This window comes from Cercospora beticola, chromosome 3 (genome assembly GCF_033473495.1).
Source record: "Cercospora beticola chromosome 3, complete sequence".
Taxonomy (NCBI): domain Eukaryota; kingdom Fungi; phylum Ascomycota; class Dothideomycetes; order Mycosphaerellales; family Mycosphaerellaceae; genus Cercospora; species Cercospora beticola.
In genome coordinates this window covers 2,565,975-2,591,575 of record NC_088937.1, presented here as the reverse complement: position 1 = coordinate 2,591,575, position 25,601 = coordinate 2,565,975, and the positions used below count along the sequence as shown (strand labels likewise).

At 53.7% G+C, this 25,601-nt stretch overlaps 9 protein-coding genes across 9 annotated transcripts; 3 read left to right on the top strand and 6 right to left on the bottom strand.

The window, feature by feature from the left end:
- Positions 1-48: 48 nt before the first annotated feature.
- On the top strand, positions 49-1,983 carry RHO25_004987 (uncharacterized protein; the record flags this gene model as incomplete). The annotated part of the gene is made up of 1 exon (XM_023595895.2): positions 49-1,983. The coding sequence occupies one exon, from the start codon at positions 49-51 to the stop codon at positions 1,981-1,983; it is 1,935 nt and encodes a 644-aa protein (XP_023456458.1).
- Positions 1,984-2,336: 353 nt separating this feature from the next.
- On the bottom strand, positions 2,337-5,149 carry RHO25_004986 (uncharacterized protein; the record flags this gene model as incomplete). Its single annotated transcript, XM_023595894.1, has 4 exons — positions 2,337-3,341; positions 3,421-3,471; positions 3,555-4,340; positions 4,394-5,149. 4 exons carry the CDS (start codon positions 5,147-5,149, stop codon positions 2,337-2,339), a joined length of 2,598 nt encoding a protein of 865 aa, XP_023456461.1.
- A 981-nt stretch (positions 5,150-6,130) lies between these two features.
- RHO25_004985 (uncharacterized protein) lies at positions 6,131-8,285 on the bottom strand (the record flags this gene model as incomplete). Its single annotated transcript, XM_023595893.2, has 3 exons — positions 6,131-7,525; positions 7,584-7,727; positions 7,788-8,285. The coding sequence occupies 3 exons, from the start codon at positions 8,283-8,285 to the stop codon at positions 6,131-6,133; spliced, it is 2,037 nt and encodes a 678-aa protein (XP_023456460.1).
- A 630-nt stretch (positions 8,286-8,915) lies between these two features.
- RHO25_004984 (uncharacterized protein) lies at positions 8,916-9,974 on the bottom strand (the record flags this gene model as incomplete). The annotated part of the gene is made up of 1 exon (XM_023595892.2): positions 8,916-9,974. One exon carries the CDS (start codon positions 9,972-9,974, stop codon positions 8,916-8,918), a length of 1,059 nt encoding a protein of 352 aa, XP_023456455.1.
- Positions 9,975-10,572: 598 nt separating this feature from the next.
- HOG1 (MAPK protein hog1) lies at positions 10,573-12,120 on the bottom strand (the record flags this gene model as incomplete). The annotated part of the gene is made up of 9 exons (XM_023595891.2): positions 10,573-10,660; positions 10,720-10,903; positions 10,956-11,034; positions 11,088-11,444; positions 11,492-11,591; positions 11,645-11,688; positions 11,745-11,874; positions 11,933-11,980; positions 12,065-12,120. The coding sequence occupies 9 exons, from the start codon at positions 12,118-12,120 to the stop codon at positions 10,573-10,575; spliced, it is 1,086 nt and encodes a 361-aa protein (XP_023456454.1).
- Positions 12,121-14,627: 2,507 nt separating this feature from the next.
- On the top strand, positions 14,628-15,854 carry GNA3 (G protein alpha subunit; the record flags this gene model as incomplete). The annotated part of the gene is made up of 4 exons (XM_023595890.2): positions 14,628-14,754; positions 14,807-15,155; positions 15,205-15,702; positions 15,755-15,854. 4 exons carry the CDS (start codon positions 14,628-14,630, stop codon positions 15,852-15,854), a joined length of 1,074 nt encoding a protein of 357 aa, XP_023456457.1.
- Positions 15,855-16,774: 920 nt separating this feature from the next.
- On the top strand, positions 16,775-19,149 carry RHO25_004981 (uncharacterized protein; the record flags this gene model as incomplete). Its single annotated transcript, XM_023595889.2, has 2 exons — positions 16,775-17,443; positions 17,494-19,149. The coding sequence occupies 2 exons, from the start codon at positions 16,775-16,777 to the stop codon at positions 19,147-19,149; spliced, it is 2,325 nt and encodes a 774-aa protein (XP_023456456.1).
- Positions 19,150-19,603: 454 nt separating this feature from the next.
- Positions 19,604-22,954, bottom strand: RHO25_004980 (uncharacterized protein; the record flags this gene model as incomplete). The annotated part of the gene is made up of 1 exon (XM_023595888.2): positions 19,604-22,954. One exon carries the CDS (start codon positions 22,952-22,954, stop codon positions 19,604-19,606), a length of 3,351 nt encoding a protein of 1,116 aa, XP_023457196.2.
- Positions 22,955-24,120: 1,166 nt separating this feature from the next.
- Positions 24,121-25,048, bottom strand: RHO25_004979 (uncharacterized protein; the record flags this gene model as incomplete). Its single annotated transcript, XM_023595887.2, has 2 exons — positions 24,121-24,921; positions 24,971-25,048. The coding sequence occupies 2 exons, from the start codon at positions 25,046-25,048 to the stop codon at positions 24,121-24,123; spliced, it is 879 nt and encodes a 292-aa protein (XP_023457197.1).
- Positions 25,049-25,601: the final 553 nt, after the last annotated feature.

Below are 25,601 nucleotides of genomic sequence, written 5' to 3'. Positions count from 1 at the left end.
ATTCCGACGGACGAGAGAAGACGAAGCTGACGATACTGGAACGATGCTATGAGCACCGCGAAACTTGCCATTGATCCGCTTTGGCAATGCCTCTGCCCATCATGGTCATCGGTCGGCCTCCTGCGGGCGACACGCGTTGCCAGTCGGAGCCGGCGAGCGCCAGAGCAGCGACAATGCTTGCGACAGTCGACCTGGACACGGCCTTCTCACAACGCTACGACTGCCCATCATGACATCCGGGCCTATAGCACAGCATCTTTCCAACCCTTACAGCAGCCCCAGTCAAAGAGTCGCACAGCGACACCCCTGGAGACGAAACATGATGCCAATTTGGAGCACGAAGAGACGCGCTTGCTCTACGGGCGTCTCCGATTATCAGCGGCAGAGGGCCAAACGAATACTTGTTTCAACATCGCCGAATACCTTGTCAAAGAGAGAAAAGAGAAGCCAAACGTACAGCTTTACAACGCTCTCATTACGAGCAACACGCATCACGAGTTGGGAGCGGCATGGAGAGTACACGATCTGCTAGAGGAGATGAGAGAAGCCGGGCTGCAGCCAGATGTCGGGACATGCCATGCTGTGCTGAAGGTGTTGAGTGTACACTTGGATCATTTACTGAGGACTGAGATCCTGGAGTACATGCACAAGAGATGGTTCCAGCTCAGCGAGGAAGGATGGCACGACATGATCGCTGGGATGTTGAGGGAGGCGAGATTTGAGCAAGCACTCGAAAGGCTGGACAAGATGAGGCAAGAAAGAATGCATATCGAACCCTGGTTGCTGGATATGGCCGTCTTCGCCCTGTGTGATGCTGGCGAGATAGAAGAGGCGTTTCGGATAATGCGGACACGATATGATGCTGGAGAGCTACGACTGAGACAAGCTGTATGGGCGTACCTTCTCGACAAAGGGAGCGAGGCGCGGCACCACAATGCTACATCTCTCGTCTGGATGAGCCAAGTCAACCGCGGATACTTCAACCCATCTTCCGGCACGTGCCTGAACGTGCTCGCGACTGCTGCCCAAGCAGGCGATGCTCCGATGGCTACAGAAGTCTTCACACATCTGAGCAAACGAGGAAGTGCGTTTCGGCCAATTCACTACGAATTACTGATATCAGCCTACCTGTCCGCAAGCCCGCCGGATCTAGGTCGAGCCATCAGCATTCTAACGATCATGCCGCTGGAGAAGCTAGAGCCCACGATCGCGCAGACGAGAGGCATCTTCATGTACATCAAAGACAAGCCTGCCCTCGTCAAGCAGGCCGTGACAACACTTCGCGAACTGCATACTGCGGGCCGCAAAATCTCCATCACGATCCTCAACCTACTGATCGAATGCTACATCGAGCAGAAGAATCTCGCCGAAGCCATGAAACTCTACAAGATTATCCACACTTTCGCGCCACTCGGCCAAGGTGCACAGAAATCTTTTGCAAATATCGAAACTTTCAACTTGCTACTCAAAGGTTGCAGAGTCGCAAACCCGCCAGACGAGCAACAAGCGTCATTTTTGGTATCTGAACTCCTAGCCCTCCGCGTCGTGCCAACGGCTATGACCTACGATCGACTCATTTTATGCTTCATCGAAGCCGCGAAATATGCTCTGCGCAAGGCTAGTGAGATTCAGGATCCCGTCAAGGCCAAAGAAGAGCATGAGCGAGGCGTGGAGCTCGTGGACTGGTCATTCCGGCATTTTGCTGATATGCAGCCTCTGGGCTGGATGCCTCGTTTCGGGACGCTGGAAGCACTGGCCATGCAGCTCGCGCGTGTGGGTGATGATCGTTGTTGGGATATTCTACAGGCGGCGGAGGATTACGCTGAAAGAGTTGAGGGATATGAGCAGAAGAGACGCTATGCGCGGAAGAACGTGGAAGAGTATTGGTATGCGCAAAGAGGTGGACGGAAGGAAGATGAACCGCTAGAGAAGAGTGCACACGCGGATAATGCGGATGCTGCAGCGATTGCGAGCTGGTCGTAGAGAATCTATATCGAGCGCAGAGAGTCTGTACTGCTCTGTCTGGATTTCACTGTGCCTTCTCGCTGTTGTGATTGCATCGCACTGGGAACACATGGCTCCGTATCTTTCCATGTCTTCTATCTTTTCATCGTCTGATTTCGTAATTCATGCCTCGTTAGCCATGCTACTCTGTGCCTTGCAACCACGCTATGCCGAAATGCATCATCCAAGTCTCGTAGGCATTGCAAAACAGGCCACGGGTAATCCCAGGCTCAACGAACAACAAACCTTCAGGTTGGCACGCAACCGTATAGCGTAGTGTATGGTAGCCGTATCCCCTAATACCAATCTCAAGAAGCTTGACTCCTGCCAACTCAGGCCCTGCTCGTTGATCTGCTTCCTGGAGCCTGCTTACTGAGCCGACGTCGACCGTCTGGGCCCATGCTCGTTCTCCGTCTTCGCCCTCTCGGTACATCTTCCTCGGTCGAGCTTCTCCTCGGCACCCGCACTTCGACTTCAGTGGAAGTACCAGCTGTAGATGGAGCATCGTCGGTTGCCAAGCGAGTGAAGCTCTTGCGCGTCAAGGGACTCTTTCCGATGCGAGATCCAGCGCCCGAGCGGCCATTTGGGTGGTAGGAGGTCAGAGGAGCAGCCAATCCGGTCGGCGGAGATCCACGATTTGGCGATGCATCGCCTGTTCTGGTTGGTATTCGTACGCGTGGACTTGGCGGTTGGGCTAAGGGGGCAGTTTGGACCGGGAAGTGCATTTCGACCGATGAGTCGCCCGACCTCGTACTGTCAGCAGACACCGAGCGTGTAGCAGTTTGTCGAGGTCGCTCCAAGCTGGCGGATCGCTTCTCTGTCTCCCGTCGAAGTTCTTCTTCGTCATCGTATAATCCGGACTCGAAGAAAGCGCCTCCAGCCGGTCGCTGCTGGGCTTGTCGCTGGTGATATGCCGCTGTGATTTCGGGGCCAACGATGCTTTCCACTCTGCGTGGCATTGACAAAGAGTTGCGAGAGTCACCAGAGCTCCATTCAGACGTGTAAGAGTCCTGTGACCTATCGCGACGTACACCGACTTCTTGCTCCCTTGGAGTCATGTCCGAGTGCAAGCGGGGAGAGGGCTTCACCTGTCTGTAAAAGCCACCAGGTGCTTGCTCGGCTGGCGCAAATCGACCTTCGAGTGAGTCCGATGGCATCAATGGTGGTCGAGATTCTGCATTCGGTCGGAACGTCTCTGGCTTGATGTTCAATTCGTCGCCAGCCGCAAGAGCATTGGATATCGCCTGCGCGGGAGTCGTCTTTTCGTCTGCCTCTGCAGCATCTGCTCTTGGCCCACCCCAAGTTCTATCAGAGGCCGTGCAGATACCGTATACCATCTAACAGTAGTCAGTATAGAGTACGTGTATATCCGAGAAGAGAAGCGGCCTGAAAATGCCTTCTAGGAGCCATACTTACGTATACCCAATTAAAGAATGGGTTGAGAACAAACATAAGTGGATAGAGCATCTGCAAACAGTCAGTCGAGGGTACGAGAATGTTCGGGATGAGCTCTTCGCAGTCTGAAAATGCCTTCTAGCGAACACACTTACGATCTTGTATCTTCCGAGTACCGCGCCAAAATAGAACATCAGCGCCCAATTCAGTCCAAGAGAGACAGCGAGAAATCCGACAGGAAGGTTTGCCACTTCCTGGGAGGTGGTACAGATGGAGATAACCATGATGAAGAAAAGCAGCGCAGTGGTCCGGATCGTGTTTTGTGCCAGGCGTAAGATGAGCAGAAGAGGGTAGCGCTTCCAGAGCCTCACGTCCGTGAGCATACAGGCCTCGTTCGTGATGAAACCGAGAAACCAACGTCTGCGCTGCTTCAGAAGACTCCTGTATGTGTCTACTGCCTCCGTCTTGCAGAATGCGCTTGTGTTCATCGCGATCTGATACCTCTCGGTGGCGCCAATCATGAATAGGTGCGTGAGCCATCTGTCCTCGCCGAGATGACACTTGCCGTAGTCGAACATGTCATCGCACTGCTCCGCCTTGTCTGCGAAGTAGTATTTTGCCATTTGCCGGAATGCGGAGAAGCGTAGGATCGTCAGTGCTCCAGGTAGACAAGTGACGGCGCCGCATGCACTCTCGACGCTTCGTTCAAAAAGCTGCCCATGTACGTACTCCATATCTTGCAGAACAGTAATCAAGGAGTGTCTCTTGGTCGTCGAGGTTATAACGCCCGTCATTGCAAGTTTGTTATGCTTGCTACCGGGCTTGAGCTCCATCTCATACATGAAGTTCTGGATGCAGTATTTGTCGAGGATACAGTCGGAGTCAATGAACAACATGAAAAGATTGTCATGTTTTCGAAGGTAATTCTCATAGACTTTGTCCTGCTCGATAGTCAGTATGGTTAGGACAAAGACCTGGCATACACTCAACTTACAATGAGTCTGTAGGTTTTCTTCTGGACGCTACGCTTCCCGCCATGAGGAAAGCGAGACACGGTGATCCTGCAGCCTCGGTATTTGACGTCGATGCTCTTAGGATAGTGTTCCAGTGTGATTGGTACTCCTAAGCGATCGATTGTCTTCAGGAACAACTCATTTTCCTTTTCTCCGTCGAAGCTAAGGAACACATGCATGCAGGATGGCGGGTACTCGCAATCCACAATCGAGTCCACGGTAGTGAGCAGGACTTCGGGCTTCTCGTTGTAGCACGGCATCACAATGACGACCTTCGGCGCTGAGTGTTCATCCAGGACTGTCTTGATTCTTTTCTGTCTCCCGACGTTGTGTGTTACCAGTTGGTAAACGCAAAGCAGCCAAGGTATGGTGAGTAGACCGGCGAAAGAACAGAAAGCGAACCATTGGAGCACGCTCACCATAGTCTTCGGAAAGTACTGCACGACTTGAGCCGGAAGCGGGAGCGTGACGACCATGATTGGTAGGAAGACCAGTCTCAAGCAGCTGAAAATGATCATGAGAAGGACGGCCAGAACTCGAGTCGACCATTTCGTACTGCCACCAGCCTTGACGAAGCATTTCCCCAGGCAGTAGAGAAATGCGACCAGCCAAAGCGCCCATTCGAAAAATGCTGCGAGCATCAACGGACCCACAATGCCGACGTAAACAATGTCTTTGACCGGCCATGGGTCCCGGATTGATGGTATTCCATCGTCAGTAATTCGCGCGAAGTTCATCTCGACTCGACTCGACGCGCTCGAGAAGTCGAGCCGGGCATTCAGCCTGGGACCAGAGATAGCTCCCTCCTGTTGTTGAAAACAAAGAGGGTAAGAAATCGGTGAGATAGAACTTGCTGTCACTTGCCTTGCGTCGAGAAATCTTGAAAATGTTCGCGGCGGTCTGCCAGAACTGTTGCACTTTGGGCCCTCGCGGCTTGCAAATCCGATCAAGGGCGTGGGTGTTTGGTAACGCGTTAGCTTTGTGTCACGTCCCACGCAACCTCTCGGCAAAATCAGGTCGGTGTTGGAGAGTGTGCTACAACAGACGCCGAAACGCGCAAAAAGTGCCGCCACAAATGCGCCGTCACGAGGAAGGCTTCCCGCTTCACTTCATTTCTCTCGTTCACAGTACGCGACACGTGCTTGTGACAAAGTACCCATGTGGCGGCAGGGGTGAATGGCGGAAGGCGTGCAAGGTTTGCTGTTGGCATCGCCGCCTCTCATGATGCAGTTGGGACAAGTCTTGCTTGTCTTGCATCGATGGCATGTTCGCCGCCGTGAGATGGGGAGATGTTGAAGTTGATGTAGTGGATGTGAAGGCGGAAGCCAGTCGGGCCAGCATAAGATGCTTCTTGGCGTGAACTGCACACCCTTGCACTCACAAGCAATCTAAATCCCAGCACAGGACCTCGGACATGCCTTCTGAGCCGTGAAGATCACGTAGATCAACAATATGAACATATTGATGACCAGTTCAAGCCCACGGGGCAACCCCCCAGATCAGCATGGAGTCGAGGATATGCGTTTTGGCTCTGCTACAAACACATCTCCAGCACAATAGTACTCAACCTGCTCGCGTGCGCATTGACTAATGTGGTCGATTGTTCCGTTGCAAGCTGTGCTGATGCTGTATGTTCCAAAACGCTCCAGAATGCCGCCCACTGCACATTAGTGAGATCCTGCTCAATTCGTACGAGCGACAAACTATGTATATACAGGTCACTCCGATGACACTGGCTTCTCGGCCTTCGCCGTACCATTAACAGACAGTTCGCTCACAGTCGTTACTCGTGGTCGGTTCCTCGGAGGAGATGAGATCTTTTCGTCGCCCGTGTTTGAGCGATTGAGCTTCAATTCACGAAGGCCTCCGGAGGGCATCGAGTTTCTGATCGCATAGGACGATGGCGCCGGCGCCTCTTTCGCTGGTGCAGCAGTGTTCGCCGCCGCCGCTTCCTGATTACCACTTGTGCTGCGTTGCGCATACCATGACTTCTTCTTCTCGGCTGCCCACGTTCCCCATGAGCTAAGATATGCGCCTGCCCGCTGGCTTGCGGCAGCTACGCTAGCTTGTGCCTTTTGCGCATCCGGACGATCAGTTTTGCTTGGGTCGCCATCTTGGGGATTTGCAGCTGCGGCAGCAGCTCTGGCATCCTCGGTTCGTTTTCGTTGCGCTTCTCGCATGGCCTCAATGTCAGCCCAGACGCGATTGAATGCGCTCGTTACATGCGTCCTGCCGTCTGCCAAGCGTTTGCCAACCACTTCTCTTGTCTGGCTGAAGCGTTCGTCGAGGTGCAATTCAGATATTTGCACAGCGAGGCGGCGTTGTACATCCTCTATTGTCAGACCACCTGCCATTGGATGACGAGGTTCGACAATGTCGAAGAGTTGGCTGTCAGCGGTTTTGTTCCAGACTTTGTAGTTTTCTGATTGTTCCCATGCCTCCACAAACGCCAGAGAGAATTCTGAGGCCGGGTCGCCCTCGACATCCGCAAGAAGCAGTTTCGGATCGCCATCTTTGTGCGTAGCCATATACTGATGATACTTTGTCGCCGACAGCAGAGCAATCAGATATTCTTCAAATTGCAGTCTGATGAACTCCTCGCTACCCGCGTACCCGTGCGTTGTCGGACGAGATGGATCAAACGCATCCCACGTTTCGTTCACCGATTGTGTGAGGAAGTCTACCCATCTTCGATCGGCGGTGGTCAATGTCAAGGCATTCTTCAATGCCGGGTTCAGCACTTGTGCCGTATCCTCGTCCAAGTTGACCAGTAAGTCACAATACTTGTCTTTCTGTTGCAGGAGCAGACTGTTAGTGCTGCCCACCACATAGCTCTGCGTGTTAGCATCCGTGATCATGTCAAGCTGTTGCAGAGGAGTATATGGACCAAACATAGACCCTTTGCCGAACAGTTGCAGTGGCAAACCAATATATGCAAGCAGGGATGCTCGATTGCTTGTACGGACAGAATCCGATTTCTGCAATGTCTCCGCATACCGATCCATAGCCGGGTCTGCGCAATCGCGTAGGCTGCGAACTAAACCCGGTATCAGGGAGATCAACGAGAACTGTGCCTGGCAGACTCGCTCGCAGTGGGAGCCGAAGAATAGGATCTACAGTACGTTGTCAGCTCAGATATTGGAATGCAGGTACAGGAGCAGGCAGGCGGACCTTCTGCTGCAACAGCATGCACTTCAGCATGACCAAGGTCTGCCACTTGAAGGTATGCAGGAGCTCTCGCAAGCTCAAGCCGAAGTATTGATCTCTCTCATCCTCGCTCCTGTTGATCTCTTCCGTGAGGTTCTCCTGAAAGCGCTGTTCAGGCTGTCAGCACACTTACTGATCCTAGACCTACCACAGTTTCCACTAACCCACCTGGAGTATGTCTAGATCTCTGAAATCTTTCTGGGCAAACCACGCTCTTGTCACAGCACTCAGTTTCTCCCGGAGCGCGCTGAATCCCTCTGGTCGGTCTGTGATCACCACAACAGCCTTTTGTACAGCACTTCTTGTAACTTCCTCACTTTTCCATGTCAAGGAGCTGGAGTCGATCTGGTGCATGCACGATATCCCGAAGACAGATGTTGGCTCGACATCTTTCCCCTCAGCCGTCGTGCTCCCCTTGTGTACTAATGTGAAATACGAGAACTCCTCCTCATTCTGGTGAGCGCCGTCCGGCAACGCCATGTACGGTATGAGGCCCCAGTCGTTCGAGACTGCGGGATCGACGCCATCTTCTGCACCCAGCCAATGCTCGATTTCGGGTCCGCGGTGGTGGTTGAAGTCTACGACACAGACTAGAGGCTTGAAATCGCTTTCTCGAGGTCGTGGGCTGCCGCTTCTGGAAATTTGTGGTGGTGTCGGCGTCGCCATGGCTGCTCCTCTCCCGCTTCCGAACTGCCCATGTGCCAGCACAAGCTTACGAGACCAGTCCTGCGAGGAGAGTGGAAAGCATAAAGAGGGTCAATGTAGGTTTCTGGTGCAGTCCGGTGACCTTCTCCTCAGAACCAACGGCTCGCAGTCTAAATCCCTTGGGTAGATGGGAGAGGGCCGGCGTAATCTCGTGGCTCGGCGACGAGGAACCTCATCGTTGTGCTCTTTGTATGTCAATGCCGAGCGCAATCAATCTGTACGTATAGCGGAGCAACGCGATGCCATATGCACGACCAGCGCATACCTCCAAGGGTCTGCCGCTGCATGCAGGTCTGGTCTGGTGCGGGTGATGCGCCAAGACTCACGAGACATTGATCCGATGATGATGATACGGAAAAGAGTCACACGATAGGGCGAGATCCTCTGCTACACGATCGCTGCCATCGTGGCACAGTAAGCATCACCTTGAAAGCTGCTCGGCATGTTCTCAATAGCGGGTAAAAGAAAGCATATTCGTTGCACGAACTATACAATGTGCCAGGATCTGCTAGATGAGCAGTACAGATCGCATTTCCATACCTGTCGGCTCCACAAACGCCTCACTTTCTGGTATAATCACTCGTCGCTAGTCTACGAGCTCTTAAGCTTTTCGGTCAATTCTGGCACCTTTTCGAACAGATCCCCCACGAGCCCGACATCCGCCACCTGGAAAATAGGCGCATCTGGGTCTTTGTTGATCGCTGCAATCACCTTCGAATCCTTCATGCCAGCCAAATGTTGAATGGCACCGGAGATACCAGCGCAGAGATATAGCTGTGGTGCGACGTTCTTTCCAGTCTGTCCAACCTGCAGACTGTTGTCTGCGAATCCAGAATCAACAGCTGCTCGACTGGCTCCGATAGCGGCACCGAGAGCATCAGCGAGCGGTGGCATCAATTTATCGAACTCCTCCTTGCTCTTCAAACCGCGCCCACCACTGACCACCTTTTCTGCTGTAGCCAGATCTGGGCGGTCACTCTTGGCCAGATCCTCAGACACCCATTCTGTAGGGCATTCCGCCTTTGGGTCAGTACCCTCTTCAACAGCAGCCGATCCGCCCTCAGCTGCACCTGCCGGGAAAGCTGTGCCTCGCACTGTCACCACCTTAACTTCGTCTTGACTTTGCACAGTCAGGATTGCATTTCCAGCATAGATTGGCCTGACAAATGTGTCCTCGCCCTCAATGTCCGTGATGTCGCTGATCTGCTGCACGTCAAGTAGCGCAGCCACGCGCGGCATGAGGTTCTTCCCAAAGGCAGAATGTCCAGCCAGCACATGTGTGTATCCACCCTTTTTGATGTTCTCGACCAGAAGAGGAGCAAAATTCTCGGGGAGGCCTTTGTCGTATGCGCCGTTCTCGACGTAGATCACCTTTTCCAGTCCGTCGACCTTGGAGGCCTCGTCGGCCACCGACTTGATATTGGAGCCTGCCACGAAGCCATGTATGCTACCTCCCAGTTTCTGTGCAGCCGAGATTGAAGCCAGGGATGACATATTCAGCTTGCCTTCGCGTTGTTCGAGGATCGCAAGTGTCGATGCCAGGCGGCGCAATGCTTCGCGGGACATTGGTCGAATTGAGGGCGTACTGCGTTGCTGGCGAAGGCAAGTCGCTGCTTGTCGCAGGACGCCATTCCGTAATGGTGCAACCATGTTGGCGGTATTGTGTTGTGGTTTGCTGCGATCACAGCGAGGTGGTAGAGCTGTAGAAAGTCGTCATGTCATGCCGTTTCTCGGCTTAGAGGGTGTCTGAGCCGAGGCCGGCCCTCACGCGCTCCGAGAAAAGAGAGGACGATCAAATCCACATTTGCAGTGATGTTCAAATCGTTGTTCTTTGTGGTCGATGAGACATAGTTACTGATGGCTGTGTGACTGTCTGGTAATTCTTTCTATCACCACGTGTATCGTTTTATGTAAGGCGATGCGCAATTGCGTTGTTGAATGTGATCTAGGGTACGGATGCCGCAGAGACTGGGAAGCAGCTCTGCAGCACTTCTGGTGCGTTGCTGTGACAAAAGGCCTCCTTCGCTGCGTGAGACTTGATATCTCACCGCGTCAAAACTTACTCCACCCCTCACTGCATCCAAACTGGTCCTGCTAAGTAGCGCCGGCTGACTTCTGTCGCACACATATGACATAGGCACCCTGCCTCCCGCTGATATCATTACTGGCTGGTACGTGGGATCATGTCGTTCCGACTCCCGGACGCCTGTGCACCGCCCTATGCTTTCATTGATGTCGTGACTTCTTTCTAAGCAGCTCCGTTCTCGGTCAGACCGCCTGCAGCCGTGGCCTCGTTGCCTTGGTCAACATTGTGGTAGTCGAGGATCTCCGAGTACCTAAGCAAAGTCATCGTCAGCGTCTGTTCCAGTACCTTTTTGAGTCTGCTTAGCCGTACATCATGATTTTCCATGTGTCCACTGGAAGGTCGGCATCATTGAACGACCAGTCAAACTTCTCTTCCGCTTCAGGCTCGTCTGTAGGGTCGTGGTACGGGGCGAGATATGGATCGGCGAGTGCTTCGCCCGCCTTGACACGTTTTCGAGGATCGAAGACAAGCATACGCTCAAGTAGTTCGATGGCTGGGCGCGTTAGTGAGTGTGTTGTTAGAGGTTCTTTATCGTTCTTGCTTACCTTGAGGATCGGCGTTCTTGAATTTGTTCTTCAGTGGTTGGCGCTCACGCTTGGGTAGAGATTGTACGAATCTCAGAGTCTAGGGCATTGGGTCAGCAGTCTGCCTCGCATACTTAATTTGGAGCTGCTCACATTCTCGCTGCAGATGGTAGAAATAACATCGTCTGGAGGTGTACCCAGAAGTTCTGTGATGATCGAGAACTGGTTGACGTGGTCCTTGCCAGGGAACAATGGCTTGCCTTCCAGCATCTCCGCGAAAATGCAGCCTGCACTCCAGATGTCCACCTCCACGTCATACTTTTGCCATGTGAGCATGATTTCGGGTGCTCTGTAATACCTCGTGGAAACGTATCCGGTCATTTGCGGATCTTGGATGCGGGCAAGACCGAAGTCGCAGATCTTTAGGTCGCAGTTCTCGTTCACAAGAATGTTCGAGGGCTTCAAATCACGGTGCACGACGCCGGCGGAATGGACGTATTTGAGACCACGCTGCAGGAGTCAGCTCTGTGCTCGAAAACAGGAACAGGGCAACTCACGAGTATTTGGTACAGAAAGTACTGAATGAATTGCTTCTCCAATGGGCGCGAGGTAAGGAGGCGGTGGAGATCGGTCCCGAGCAATTCGGTCACAAAATAACTGTGAGAAGAGAATAAGCCAAGTTTGTGGTCAGGGTTGACTTACCGACATACATATCCTCTAGAGGCGAGATGAAGATGTCGCTGAGAGAAATGACCTGGGCGTAGTGAGTATGCGCGCAACCGTGCCGCAGGAGCGGGGAAGGGAGCGTACATTTTCGTGCTTCAGGTGCTTGAGCAGCTTGAGCTCTCGGTATGTACGCTTGGACAAGACTGGTGTGCTGAAAGGCTTCATTATCTTCTTCACAGCAACGGCCTGTCCTGTGAGCTGATCCTTGGCCGAGCTAAGTGCTGGTCAGTGGTCTGGCCCTGGCACTTTCGCTGTTGTTCCCAAGTACGCACCATACGAGCCCAAAGGCTCCCATGCCCACGGGTTGCAAGTCCGTATATCTAGGCGAGTGTCAGTCCTCGCACATCGCGACTCTTGGTGCGCAGACGCCTCTGTGGCGTTGCCTTCGAGCTCTTGCGACGCACCTGCTCGTGATCTCGAAGGTCGTGCCGAAGATCTGAGCACGCACGAATTCCGCCATGGTGAAGGTGGTTTTGCTCTCGAATCAAGTTGGTGGGGTGGGGTGGAAGGGTGTTGGCGGCTTCGGCGGGTGTCGTAGGTCGTCGCAGGGCGATCGAGTAGCGGGGACGGTAGCGGCTGGGGGGAAGTAGAGCAGAGCGACTGAAGTTGCACGTTCCTTGCGCGACTGCCTCGGACCACGCTGGTGATGGATGGCGCACTCGGTGTTTGTGTGTGGCAGCACAAAGTTCCTTTGTATGGCGGTGTTGTGGCAGTTGGGAATTGCACCAGCAACGAAGTCGTCTTTGAGCCGCTCTCGCGTGCAAGTTAGGTCGATCGAAGATCGATCGCAGGCTCACGGGCCGTCAAAAGCTCTTCAGAAGCTCGTCGCGCTCACGATGGATTGCCACTGGCACGCGGATGCGGAGGCAGAGGGAGTGTCGGAGGGGGAGGATTGTGAGGCTGAGGGACACGGCACGATGGCGACCACGTTTTTGGCTCCTCGTCGCGCTGGTGTGCGGACGGCTTGCCGCTCTTGTTTGCAGAATCGTCGGAATCACTGCAACGTCATAGCAACAGGCCTTCAGCGCGCTTGCGAGTTATCCAGAAAGGTGCCGACCGGGCCAACATCCATAACCACTAATCGCTCGACTTTGCAACCTCACGGGCTCTATCTCTTACGTTCGCCAGGCCAGGCTGTGATATCATTGCTGCTGGCGCAAACACACCAAGGCCCCCATGGCCGCTGCGTTGCTACATGACGAGAATTTCAGCGCTGCCCCTCATCTGCTTTGCCTCTCCACGTCCCACACCCGCCTCCTCCACGCCGCCACTGCCTGCCATACACTCACTTATCAGGCTGCCAGTCCTGACGCTGCTGCTGGTCCTTGATGTGCCCTGCGTCAGACCAGCTGCTATGTCGAGGGCTGTCCCAGGCAGTGTGCGGATGCATTAAACTTTTCGCCCATCGCGACTCAGTGACCGCCTGTTGCAACAATTCCACACATGTGCGAGTAGCGCACTCGCCGGGTCGGAGTGCATGTGCAATGCAGTGCAGTGCATGCGCAGAGCACGTGGATTGGGACCTTTGGGCGTGGAATTTTCCCCATTCGTGAAATCGCCGGGCTCCCACTTCTTACCTGCTTGCTGCCACTCTTGCCGCAAGAAACGCTCATCTGCCGGCAGCAGTGATGCCATTGTGCGATGCCCTGGCTTCGAAGTACACACCTGAAGCTTGCTGCTCGAAACTTCATTTCTGGGAACAGTAGCCATTGCGAAAAAGGGCTTGTTCCGCCGCTCGCCGAACCGCACCTAGGCGACGGGTACGTACTGTCTGACACGTGCGGCGTCACGGTTGTCGCGTGCTCATAGCAGACGATGTGCTATGCTACTAGCGGCACGCGAGGCCGTGAAAAGGTCAGTGGATACGAAACCCGTAGGCGCAGCTGCAATGAGTCCACATGGCGGCGAGAATAATGTACTGTGATAACGGACTGGGCGTGGGCGAGGGCGAGACGCGATGAGCCCTCGGTGTGGCGTGGTTGGGATACGACAAGTCGACGTTCAGGATCAAGACATGCTCGGATTCGCGGCCTACGGCCTACGGCCAGCCGCAATAGCAGTGCCTGTGTTTCGTGATGACAGTGCCTGGGGTGGTCGTCGGGATCGCACCCCGGCATTGCAATGGAGTAGTTTGCACAGGCTCGTTCGTTGATGCAGCAAGCCGTGGCGCAAGAGGTTGCCAGAGTGTTGACCACGTTCTTTTCTCCGCTTAACGTGGCGCGCCGGTATCTAGCGCTCGCTGTGCAGTCTGTGAGAACGCCCAGATCTGCGCCGTCTCCACCTTGGTTAGTCGTGATTGAGTTACCGAGCACAGGCATTATTAGGCATTGCAGACCTTCACACCGACGTCGTACATCCTCCCTCGCCCTTCGAACGCAGCCTCGCCGCCGAAGGCACTCCACTCTACCCTCGACTCCGCCGGCGTGCTTCAGGGCCGCCACTTCGCGCGCCGCAGGAAGCCGCCTCACGCAGCCCATCTGCCGTCTGTGCGCCATACCGTCCGTCTGGAGATCGGAGCTGCATCGACATCATCACCGTGCCCAACCAGCTGCCGCTCCGCCTGCGACACCTTGCGCGATCCCGCCGACGCTGCACCACTGCAGCTGCATCGCCTGCGACCCATCCTCACCACCGACCGGCTCCTCGTCATCTCGCCTGCTGCGCTGTCGACGTCGCGCCGTCCGCTTGGCGCACCGCCGCCGCATCGAGCACGATCACCAGGACACAAAGGACCCGAAGCCACCGAGCGAACAAGCCGCGCGCGCTTGCTGGCCGCATTCCACACGCTGCACCTCTCCACATTTGCCATAGTCAACTATTGAGAGCACTACTCGCACGAGCGTAACCACGCGCAGAGCTGCACATCTGCACTGCCGGAGCTGGCCTCACCACCGACAGCGGTTTGGGGTCGTCCTTGTAATCGCCTGAGCTCGCTGGAGCCGTCGGGCTATCCCGACTTGCATCGCCATGGGCGCGTGTATGAGCAGCGGTGATGCCCAAGATGGGGAACAGAAGAAGCGCAGTCAGGCGATCGACCGAACGCTTGAGGAGGACTCAAAGAAGCTACGTCGAGAATGCAAGATATTACTTCTGGGTACGACAACAGCATTTGGGGCATTGATAGACCGCGCACTGACTTTGTGTAGGATCCGGCGAGAGCGGGAAGAGTACAATCGTCAAACAAATGAAAATCATACATCAGAATGGATATTCAGTGGACGAATTGGCGCTCTATCGCCATACCATTTACAAGAACCTTGTGGACTGCGCAAAGGCTTTGGTTGGTGCTATGCGCCAGTTCGAGATCGAGGTCGAAGACCCGGCAAATCGGGAATTGACTGACTACATAATGGAGTACACAGTCGATCCGGATCCGCAACAGGCGCTGGACCAACGCGTAGGAGAAGCCATTGCAAGCATATGGAAAGATCCCTGCATCGCATCTCTGTTGGACGCGCACGGGAACGAGTTCTACCTCATGGACTCGGCGCCTTAGTATGAGGAAGTATCCGCCTTTGGAGTGTTTATGCTAATCGATATACAGTTTCTTTGACGAAGTCACGAGAATATCAGCACCCGATTATATTCCCACCGAAGCTGATGTACTGCGGGCACGAACAAAAACCACTGGTATCTATGAGACCAGATTCCAAATGGGCCAGCTCAGCATACATATGTTCGACGTCGGCGGCCAGCGTAGCGAACGAAAGAAATGGATCCACTGCTTCGAGAATGTCACGTCAATAATATTCTGCGTGGCATTATCTGAATATGATCAGGTCCTGCTGGAAGAGAGCAGCCAAAATCGGATGATGGAATCTTTGGTTCTGTTCGACTCAGTGGTAAACTCGAGGTGGTTTATGCGGACATCCATCATCCTGTTTTTGAACAAGGTGGATCTGTTCCGAGCCAAGCTGGCCAAATCACCGCTCGGAAACTACTTTCCGGACTATTCCGGCGGAAACGATGTGAATCGCGCTGCGAAATATCTATTATGGCGATTCAATCAGGTCAACCGGGCACATTTAAATTTGTATCCTCAGTGAGTGTCTCGTCCTGGAAAGATTTGTGAAAACATACTAATAGCCGTTTAGCCTTACACAAGCCACGGATACCTCCAACATTCGCCTTGTTTTTGCTGCAGTAAAAGAGACCATTTTGCAGAACGCACTGAAGGATTCAGGCATATTATAGCATATTGCCGAACTTGGCACATTTTCCATTTACAGAGCCATCTGAACTACCTAGGGCGGCGTCAGGACGCATCACAGGAAACCCTTCTTTATGAAAAATACCGGGACATTGCAAGCGGGCGTTCAGCGGGGCAGCCGTCGGGAATCAGCAGCGCAGGTCGAATGCGGCAGAATGGGTTCTGGAACGGAGGTCGTTTGTCTGTTGTGCTACATTGGCATTAGCATTCTATGCCACGGCTCGCGCTTGTATCAGGTTGGAAACGCGATACACGGAAGAGGGACAAAAAGCTGAAGGGGCGCGCTTGCCTTCATATCTTGTGTTGGGGACAAGGCTTCGCAAGCGACGTGAGAGGGCGTTGAAGCATGTCTGCTCTGACGTGAGGAAGTCAGCTTTGACGAGGAACTCGACAATGGCTTACTTCGTAGGTCGGAGGCTTTTCATTGAACACGCCCCGGACTACCAACAAGCGCCGTGAGGACATCTGCAAACGTTTTGCTCGACGAGTACTTTGAGATATATCACATGAGCCTTCGAGAGCGAATGGCATAGCTATCTAATGAATGTTTTTGATGTCCATCTTCGCCTGAAATGGCCGTTCCTGTTTCATGTGGTCGTTGCTGCAGAGGTGGGCCTTATGTGACGCCTGTGCATATTCAGGCCACCGTGGCGCGGCATCCTCCCGACTCGTCCGACAAGCATCGTTCGCGTCTCTCCCTCTCAGCGCATCGCGAACCACCACACGACATCAAGTCGCGCTCTTCACACTGCTCTCCACACTCCTTAGCATACCACAAGTGCCTTTCAAAGCATACGCGACTGGCCTGCACTCTTGTCGCGCATCAGAGGCTCGTGTCCGGGGACAGAGCTGGCTGGGCGCATCACAGCTCCCACTTTTATCCCACCCTCCATAAACAGCCACAATGGACTTCGAATTCGCGAACGAGGATGCCAATGCCCCTGGAGAGGCATCTGACGAGCTGATTCACGCCGAGAACGAGGCCATCGAGACAGGCGCCAAGCAGGAATCGCAGAATCAGGATCAAGACACGTCAATGGTTGAAAACGCGGACGATGCGAAGGCAGAGCAGCCTGCTGCTGAAAAGCCAACATCAGACGACGCGGCGCCAGTATCAGACAATCCACTCGACGCGCCCGATGCGCCCGCACCCGAGAACGCTGAAGAGGGTGGGGAGGATGAAGAGATGGCCGACACTAAGGACGACGCGACTCCTGCGGCGGGAGCTACACCTGCGCCAGCACAAACCAAAGCTGCGACGGAACAGGTTGCGCGAAATAATCTTATCGACCAGAACCATGCCATCATCTTGCCGAGCTACAGCGCCTGGTTCGACATGCATGAAATTCACGCACTCGAACGCAAGGCATTGCCCGAGTTCTTCAACAATCGCAATCGCAGCAAGACCCCAGCTGTGTACAAAGACTACCGAGACTTTATGGTCAATACATATCGCTTGAACCCATCAGAGTATCTCACGGTGACAGCATGCAGAAGGAATTTGGCTGGAGACGTGTGCGCGATCATGAGAGTCCACTCGTTCCTGGAGCAGTGGGGTCTCATCAACTATCAGGTGTGTATTAACGTCAACATGGAGTATTTATCATCTAACGAGGTTTGTAGATCGACCCAGACACTCGGCCTTCAAACATTGGCCCACCGTTTACGGGCCATTTCCGAATCACCGCAGATACCCCACGCGGGTTACAGCCACTGCAACCAGCTGCAAGTACTGTGACAGCGGGCAAGGCGCTCTCAGCCACCGAAAAATTGGCAGCTGGCGGCAAAGCAGATCTCAACCTCGAAGTGCGACGAAACATTTACGATGACAAGGGCAAGGACGTCACACCTGCGAAGACAGAGGGCAGTGAAGCGAATGGAGAGAAGAGCGTTGAAGAGAGCCTCAAACAGGATGGCAAGCAGTATTTCTGCTATTCTTGCGGGAAGGACTGCACTCGTGTGCGGTATCACAACTCCAAAAATCCACCCGCCGTAGCAACGACGCCGAAGCCCAACAAGGACCAACGATATGATCTTTGCAGCTTGTGCTTCCAAGAAGGACGGTTCCCCAGCTCGACCACCTCTGCCGACTATGTCAAGCTTGAGAACGACAACTACCGTAGTGTGGGTGACAAGGAGGCGACATGGACGGACGCTGAGCTTCTGCTGTTGCTAGAAGGTCTGGAAATGTTCGACGATAGCTGGGAACAGGTTGCAGACCACGTCGGATCCAAGACGAGAGAGGAATGCGTGCTCAAATTCCTGCAGCTGGAGATTGAGGACAAATATCTGGAAGAGACACCTACGGCAAATGGCGTCGGGGTTCAGGACCTGGCATATCTTTCTGGGGGCCGATTACCTTTCAGCCAATTCGACAATCCAGTCATGTCTGTCATGGGCTTTCTGGCTGGTCTGGCTGACCCAGCTACCACCGCAAAGGCAGCAGGCAAGAGCGTTGAGGAGATGCGCAAACAGCTCAAGCAACGCATTGAGGCCGAGGCGCCATCAGCTGCCGGTGCAGAGAAAGACAAGTCTGCAGATGCATCTGCCCAGCCGCAAGAAGTCAAGGGCGAGGACAGCATGGACGTCGACGACACCACATCTCTTGCCACTCGAGAACCACCTACATCACACGACTTGCCGACAACAGCCTTGAGCCTGACTGCTGCTCGCTCAGCTGCTCTCGCCTCGCACACTGAACGACAATTGACGAACCAAGTATCTGCAGCTGTCAATTTACAGCTACAGAAGCTCGAGCTGAAGTTGCAACAATTCAGTGAGATGGAAGCGCTCCTTCAGGCAGAGCGTCGCGAGATCGAGCGTTCCCGCCAAAAGCTTTTCCTCGACAGACTGCAGTTCCGAAAACGCGTTCGTGAGACAGAAGCCAGATTCGCAAACATGAAGCTGCAGCAACCTCAGCCTAGCGCTGAACAACCACAACAGCAGAACGCCGTTCCTGAGCAGCGGGAAGCTACCCAACCCACTGAAGCTTCCGGCTCTGGTGCTGGCAGTGAAGCACCTCAACAGCCCGAGCCTACTTCGATCTTCGGGCAAGACAACGGAGACCTGGGTACTGCACCAGAGTCGAACGAGTTTGAGAGCACTTTTGAAGTGATGGAAGGAATGGAGGGAATGGAAGGCATGGACGATTTCCTGAACATGGATGATGTCGAACCTACCCCGGAAGTCGCTGCTGTGCCACAAAATGACACCGATGTCCCCAACTCATTCGAGCCTGTTGGAGAGGACGCGGAAGGGTTCATGAAGCACGATTTGTAGAACGGTCAGCTCTAGCGACCTTGTTCTATTGCGATATGTTTGGCCGTGCGGCCGGTGACAAGGCGAGAATTGCCGGATGGGCAGATGTATGGAAACTTTTTCAATCAGAAAACTTGTATTGTAGTAACGTCTGCGATGCTTTTGAGAAGCATAAAAATATGAGATCTGTATCAGAGTCAATGAGTACTGTGAGAGCATTGTCAATCACGCGGTGCATGGTTCTCAGCAAAACGCGCATTTCATGTTCTATTATCTCCTGTCCTGTCTATGCTAATGGCCGCTGTGCCTCGCAAAAGCTGCGGTCTAGCCAGGCACTCGGCTCTGGCGTGGGTATCGTAAAGACAACTACCAAACGACCCTGAACGTCGTGGTGGCTATCTGTAGCCGTGATGTGAAAGCGTTTCTTTCTGCGACAACTTTTCACGTCATTCTCGCAATTGCATTCGCCCCTGCTTTACTTGAAAAGCTCCCTCAGATCGTCCATGCGAGCCTTGTTCTCTTCCTGCTTACTCTTCTTCTTGTCCATCGAAATCTGAGCCAAAGCCTCTTTCTTTCTCTGCAGCTTCAGAATACCCTCCTCAATTGAATCATTCATGATGAAGTGCTTGATGAAGACGGCACGTGTTTGGCCCAGACGATGGACACGGTCGACGGCCTGTTGCTCCACGCCGGGATTGAATTGGGGTTCCATCACGTAACACTTGTTCGCAGCTGTGAAGTTGAGACCTTGTCCACCTGCTTTGATGGAGACCAGCATGACCACGCAGTTCTCGTCAGTCTTGAATTGTTCCATTGCAGCTGTACGCTGTTTGATTGACATGGAACCGTCCAGACGTGCGTAGCGAATACCCTGGCGATCGAGGGCATACTCGATGAGGTCCAGGTAAGAAGTCCAGCCGCTGAAGACTACAGATCTGATCGGAGGTTCGCCTTCTGGCAGGGCACGCGTCTCGGCGGCAGACTCTTCGAGGTCGGCAAGAAGTGCTTGGACCTTGGTATGTGGGCCGCCGTAGCTGTCTGCATCCCACTTCGCACCCATCGCCTGATTCTCAGTCCGGTTTTTCTCGTCCAAATGCTGCTCCAGTCCGCGGCGGAAGAGTGGCTTCATACCCATTGGCTGGTAAGCTTCGTCGTATGGACACTTGTGCCAACGATCAGCATTCATGCTCTTCGTGCACTCCTCGACATGTTCTGGCGCGCACTTGGGACAGATCAGATGGAAACATCTCGTCAGATACCCCAGAAGATTTTCTTCCTCGTCCAGCTCGGCGACTGGCTCTGGAGTAGCCTGATAGCTTGCTTCGCTGTCTTCTTTTGTGAGATCAACGACTCCCTCCGGTGACTCCTGCTTGCCGAGCTTGGTAGCACATGAAGCACAAGTGTCTACTTCACTGTCTTGCATAACCTTGAGCAGTCCATAGGCTTGACTATCAGGAGTGAAGTCGTTCTCATCTGCAAGTTCAGGCTCGTCTCCAATGTCAAGGATAATGGCGTTACTCGGATCGTCGCCTTCGATTTCCTTCATGTCCTCTTCGGTCAACATCTCTCGGCCGTGGGCGCAAATCGCACGCAAACGGCCGATAGATTTCAGGACATGCGCGTAGGCCTTGCCACGCAGCTGGTTACCACCACCAGTGATATTATGGAAATGGGTACGGCAAGTGGTTGCAAATTGTTTGTACAAGTGTCGCTCAGCCTCGGTGAATTCGAGCCGGGTGATCTCTTCTGTGCGGTCCAGTAGGCCAATTGTCTGCTTGCCACGACGCAGAGTGATGCTTCCAACCAGGAGTTGAAGCTGTTGGATCACATTGGTGTCACCGTTCTTGAAGGGCGACATGATGTATTGTGTCCATGTCTGTGGATGGTCCAGTGGATGAATACGCAGGAACTTGATCAAGGCACCAAGATCGTAGAGCGAGTTCTGCACAGGCGTGCCCGTGACTGCCCATCGCCGCTGCGCATAAAGAGCACAGCAGGCCTTCGAAACTTTTGTGGTCTGCGTACGAATCTGATGGCCTTCATCAAGCACAACACGGAACCAATTGATCCTGCTCAGAGCTTTCTTGGTTCGATTACCATCACTGAACTCTGAAGCGGCTGTGTTATAGGACGTGAGCACGATGTCGTACTTGGCCAACTTGCTCGTGTCTTGCATACGATTCGTTCCATGATAGACGTAAAAATTCATGCTACCAGCGACAGTGTGTGTCGCAATCTGCTCTTGCCAATTGGAGAGCACAGACTTTGGGCAAACGATGAGAGTGGCACGGCCGTTGCGGTCCAGATCGTCCGCCTCGTTGGGTCGTTCCTGCCGGAAACGGGATGCAGCTTGTTTCGTCGCTGCGATGAGTGACAGTATACTCAAAGTCTTGCCGAGACCCATCGAGTCGGCCAAAATACCACCTTGAATTGGTGCTGGTTTCTCGTGTACCTCTAGGCCAGTAATGACATGGTACCATGCAGGCTTTCCGTTGTCCTTTGGTCGATACTTCCAGAGTGAGTGACTAGGAATTTCGTCGCCTTCATAGTCATCGCGCTCGTGGGTAAGCAAAAAGTTGAGCGCTTGCTTCTGGTGAGGCATCAAAGAAGTCTTGATAATATCCGTGTTACTCTCCATTTCTGGCAGATCCTCCTCCTTTGCTAGTTTGTCGAACATCGAATCTGCTTCGCGCCGCATCTCTTCAGCAGTACGCTGGACGTGGTGCCCACTTGCTGGGCCTTGCTGCCTCTGGGTCGAGTTGTTGTTGGCAGCTGGGGTGTAAAGCGGGCGGGCATCATGAGGGTTCTCGACTGGCCTGCCTTGCCATTGAGTTGGCGTGCGGAGGAAGAGCTGCCTCTGCGAGAGCCACATGCCAACTCTCTTCGACAGCTTACGAGGTGTGAATACGGTGACGACCATCTTCAGCGATTGAGACACTTTCATACCGGGCGACTCATTTCGTCGATTTCGACTGAGCAAGATCATCTTCAATCGCATCTTGTTGACTGAGTGACCCTCGATCAGCGGGCCTAAGGCCGAGCCTGCTTTGAGATCCAAGTTGCCGAATTTTGCGTTCGCGTGGTCGTACAGATCAATGATGTTTCCGGGGCCGCTCTCCTTTCGGTATGTGACTCGAATCAGTGGCCAGCTGCTTTTCGGGACGCTGTTCATTGCTGCTTTGGATGCGCTAGGGACGCGAAAAACATTGCAATTGGTGTCCAACATCCCAAGGCAGACCTCTTCGTCTTCCTCGGCCTTCGAAGTTGTGATTTGCCGAGATCCCTGCTCAACTACTTCATCATCGTCTTTGGTAAGATCGATCGCATTGTTGTCGGTAGACTGATCGGCAGCGATGTTCTGACGCTCCTTCTTAAGGTGCTCACTGATCGTGCCGCCTTTACCAATCTGAGTCGAGTGAATCTTCGCCTTCTTGCGCTCTTCTTCATCGTCTTCCGCGGCAAGAGTCTTGCGCTTCTTGATCGGAGCATCATCACGCTCCTGGACGCCGTTGAGGTTCTCGATCATGCGCGCCATGTTGACCTCAGTGTCGTTAGCGTCTGCCGCTCGAGCTTGCGCGGTTTCGCCAGGAGGTACTGTCTTGGCCATGGCGGCTTTTGGATTCAGGAGTGCCAGTGGATTGTAGGACGCCTGCGGGACTTGTGGCCCTTGGTCCGAGGCATTCGTCGGCTTGCGAGTCTGCTGCGGGCCTGGGAATGTCAGAAACGGCCGTTGCTGGTAACCGCCGACCGTGGGCGGTGAGAGGTGGTTGAAGTCATTTTCGTTGCCCACGGAAGGTGCCTCGAAAGGGCGATCAAACGAGCCCATGATCTGGTTTCAGACGCGCAATGAAGTGGCGCCTGTCACCACTCTTGGTGATAGACTTGGAGGTATGTGCAAGGGGTGATGGTACTGATCAAGGGTGGGTGTAATGATCAGCCATGGAGCGAGTGCGGAAGTCAAGGCAGAAATCAAAATGAGGTGTTTTGTTGAGCTTCAACGACGACAGTGGTTCGGCTGTTGAACCTGGCACATGATCGTTTGACGTGCCGCCGGCTTCATGTGAGAACGCGTAATTTGATGCACGCGCGATTGTTCAAAGTGAAGTGAAGTGAAGCAAGGCTTGGCAATGAAGGTGGTTGCAGAGCACAACGTACCATGATTAGGCGTCTTTTTCGCGGCCTTTGCCTTTTCTTTGGCAAAGGCCTTCGGATTCAGGAGCTGTCGCGGATCCATCACTTCAATGCTCACAGTCAGTCTGTCGATTGCGATTCGGCGTGGCGTAAGCGGGTCATCGAAGTAGCTCGGCGATTCGCGATAACAAAGTTGAGAAGCCACCACTCCTGGTCAAAATTGGACATGACGAGTGGCCGTCTGCAACTTAAATCCTGCAGGAGGAGCGTAGTCGTGGAAGATAAAGTGTAGTCGATGGACTTGATGAGACTCGTGAGAGATGGGATGGCCAGGAACGGGTGGCGTGGAGGCTAGCGCGAAGCACGGACTGATATGAAACCTCAGGCATCCAAGAGACAGGTCAGGAAACCACGACAGAAAGTGACCAAGGAACAGAAGGGACAAAGATTTCGAATTTTTTAGCCTACAGCTATGGTAGAAAGTACTTTTTGAACCCAAGCTGCAGCCTCCATACACCGTCTTACATTTTTGCCCCTGACAAAATTCTGCATCCGCCACAACAGCAGCACCTGTAACGGTGCTAGAAATCCATCCTGACATCAGGAAGTGCTCTTTGACGAATGCATATGAGTTGCATGGAGAAGCTTTGATCAAAGCGAGGGTGACAGATCCGGTGCAGGGCGAGCCACATCAAGGGGCATTCGGCGGGGGAACCAGTGTGTTCGTAAGGGGAGGTTGGTCTCTAGTGGGATGCTTTTGGTGTTGTTGAAGAAAGTGACTGCTGAGAGGAGAGTGTTGAGTAGGAAGCCGTATCAGAAGAGACATCGCGACCATACAATCAAGTATTCGGGCCGGTACAATCAAGCATCCGGACCGTACTTCTGTACGATGAGTTGACGCAGCTCGCGGTCGAAGTCGGTATGCGCAGTGGCACACGCGGGGAGAGCGCAGCAGGCTTTGCCCTCGATGGTGTTCTTGCAAGTCTTGCAGTGGCACTCCTGGAGGGACACAATATCCTGCAACTTGTAGCTACGAGGAGTGAGTCGGTGACTGGCATGGAGCTTGTCGATCAATGGCATGATGTCCTGAGCCAAGCGTGAGACGCTGTAGGTCCCCTTCGAGAAGATACACTTGTTGATGCGCTGGTGTACGATGACGAGGCTGCGTAGCATTGGCGAAGCACTCAAGTCCGCCACCATGCATTTAGCCTTCTTGGAGCCCTCGAGAATGACACTGGCGTGCTTGAGAAAGACCAGAGCACTTGGCCCGATCTTGCCAAGGCTCTTGAGCATGCGAACCGACTCCGAACTATGGAAGTCGAAGCGGTTGCTGCCATAAAGCACTGCCTTGACCGTATGGTAGAAGTACTTGTTGACCTGCATGAGACTCGACGCGTCAGAGTGGGGGCTCATTTGAGTCTCGCCCTCTCCAGCCTCGTCATCTGATGGCCCCTTGGATGCTGGCTTGAATGTGTCTCGAACAAGGCGGCGAGGTTGGCTCTTCGGATGGTAGAGCTTCAGACTGATTGGGTCGGCTTCGATGGCCAAGAGCGATGCAATCTCGACATGGACTTCAGGTGGCAGGTCGGAGAACTCAAGTGGCTGGCTGTTGACCGTCTTGAAGCGGCGCTGTCCACGCTGAATACCCTTGGCAATGGCGCGCTATCAGAATCGTCAACAGAGAACCATAGCTCAGTGGCACATGACTCACGAGGTCAAAGGAACATGTCTTGCGGCCATTCTCATCATAACCCTGGACCCTACCGCCGGGAAGAACGAGCAGAGACATTGCGTCAACGAGGCGACGGTGGCAGACTCGGGGACAGGTCGCGCTGAGAAGGCAGATTGAGGTTTACCGTCCGGATTATGATCACAGAATATTCTGTTACTCGCTAGTATGCGAACGCTGTTCAGTGTGCGATCGAAAAGACTAAGGGCATTGGCCAGTGGGTCTCTGGGAAGGGAAGGGCCGTAGGCCAAGCACTTGCATGGCATGTGAAATTGTCGGGGACCCAGCTAGGTCCGACCGAGCATGCATAGGGGGCAGGCAATGAAGGCGAATAGCAACAACATCGCGGACCCATAGCCCATAGCCCTATCCATTCGGTGTGTTGGCATACCCAACCGTACACTCACAGCTTCGAAGTGTCCAGCAGTACTAGAACCTTTCGGCCACCATGGAGAGCCTGCGAGAGTGTTCTATGCGGCTTGTGTTCCACCAGGGATACTCTTCTCAGTTTGCACATCACGGAATGCCACATTCATTGGCACAATGGCGGTGCTCATGGACTGCGAGAATCGTTCGTCGGAAGTCTCCGAGCAAGCGTACGCGGAGTCCTGAG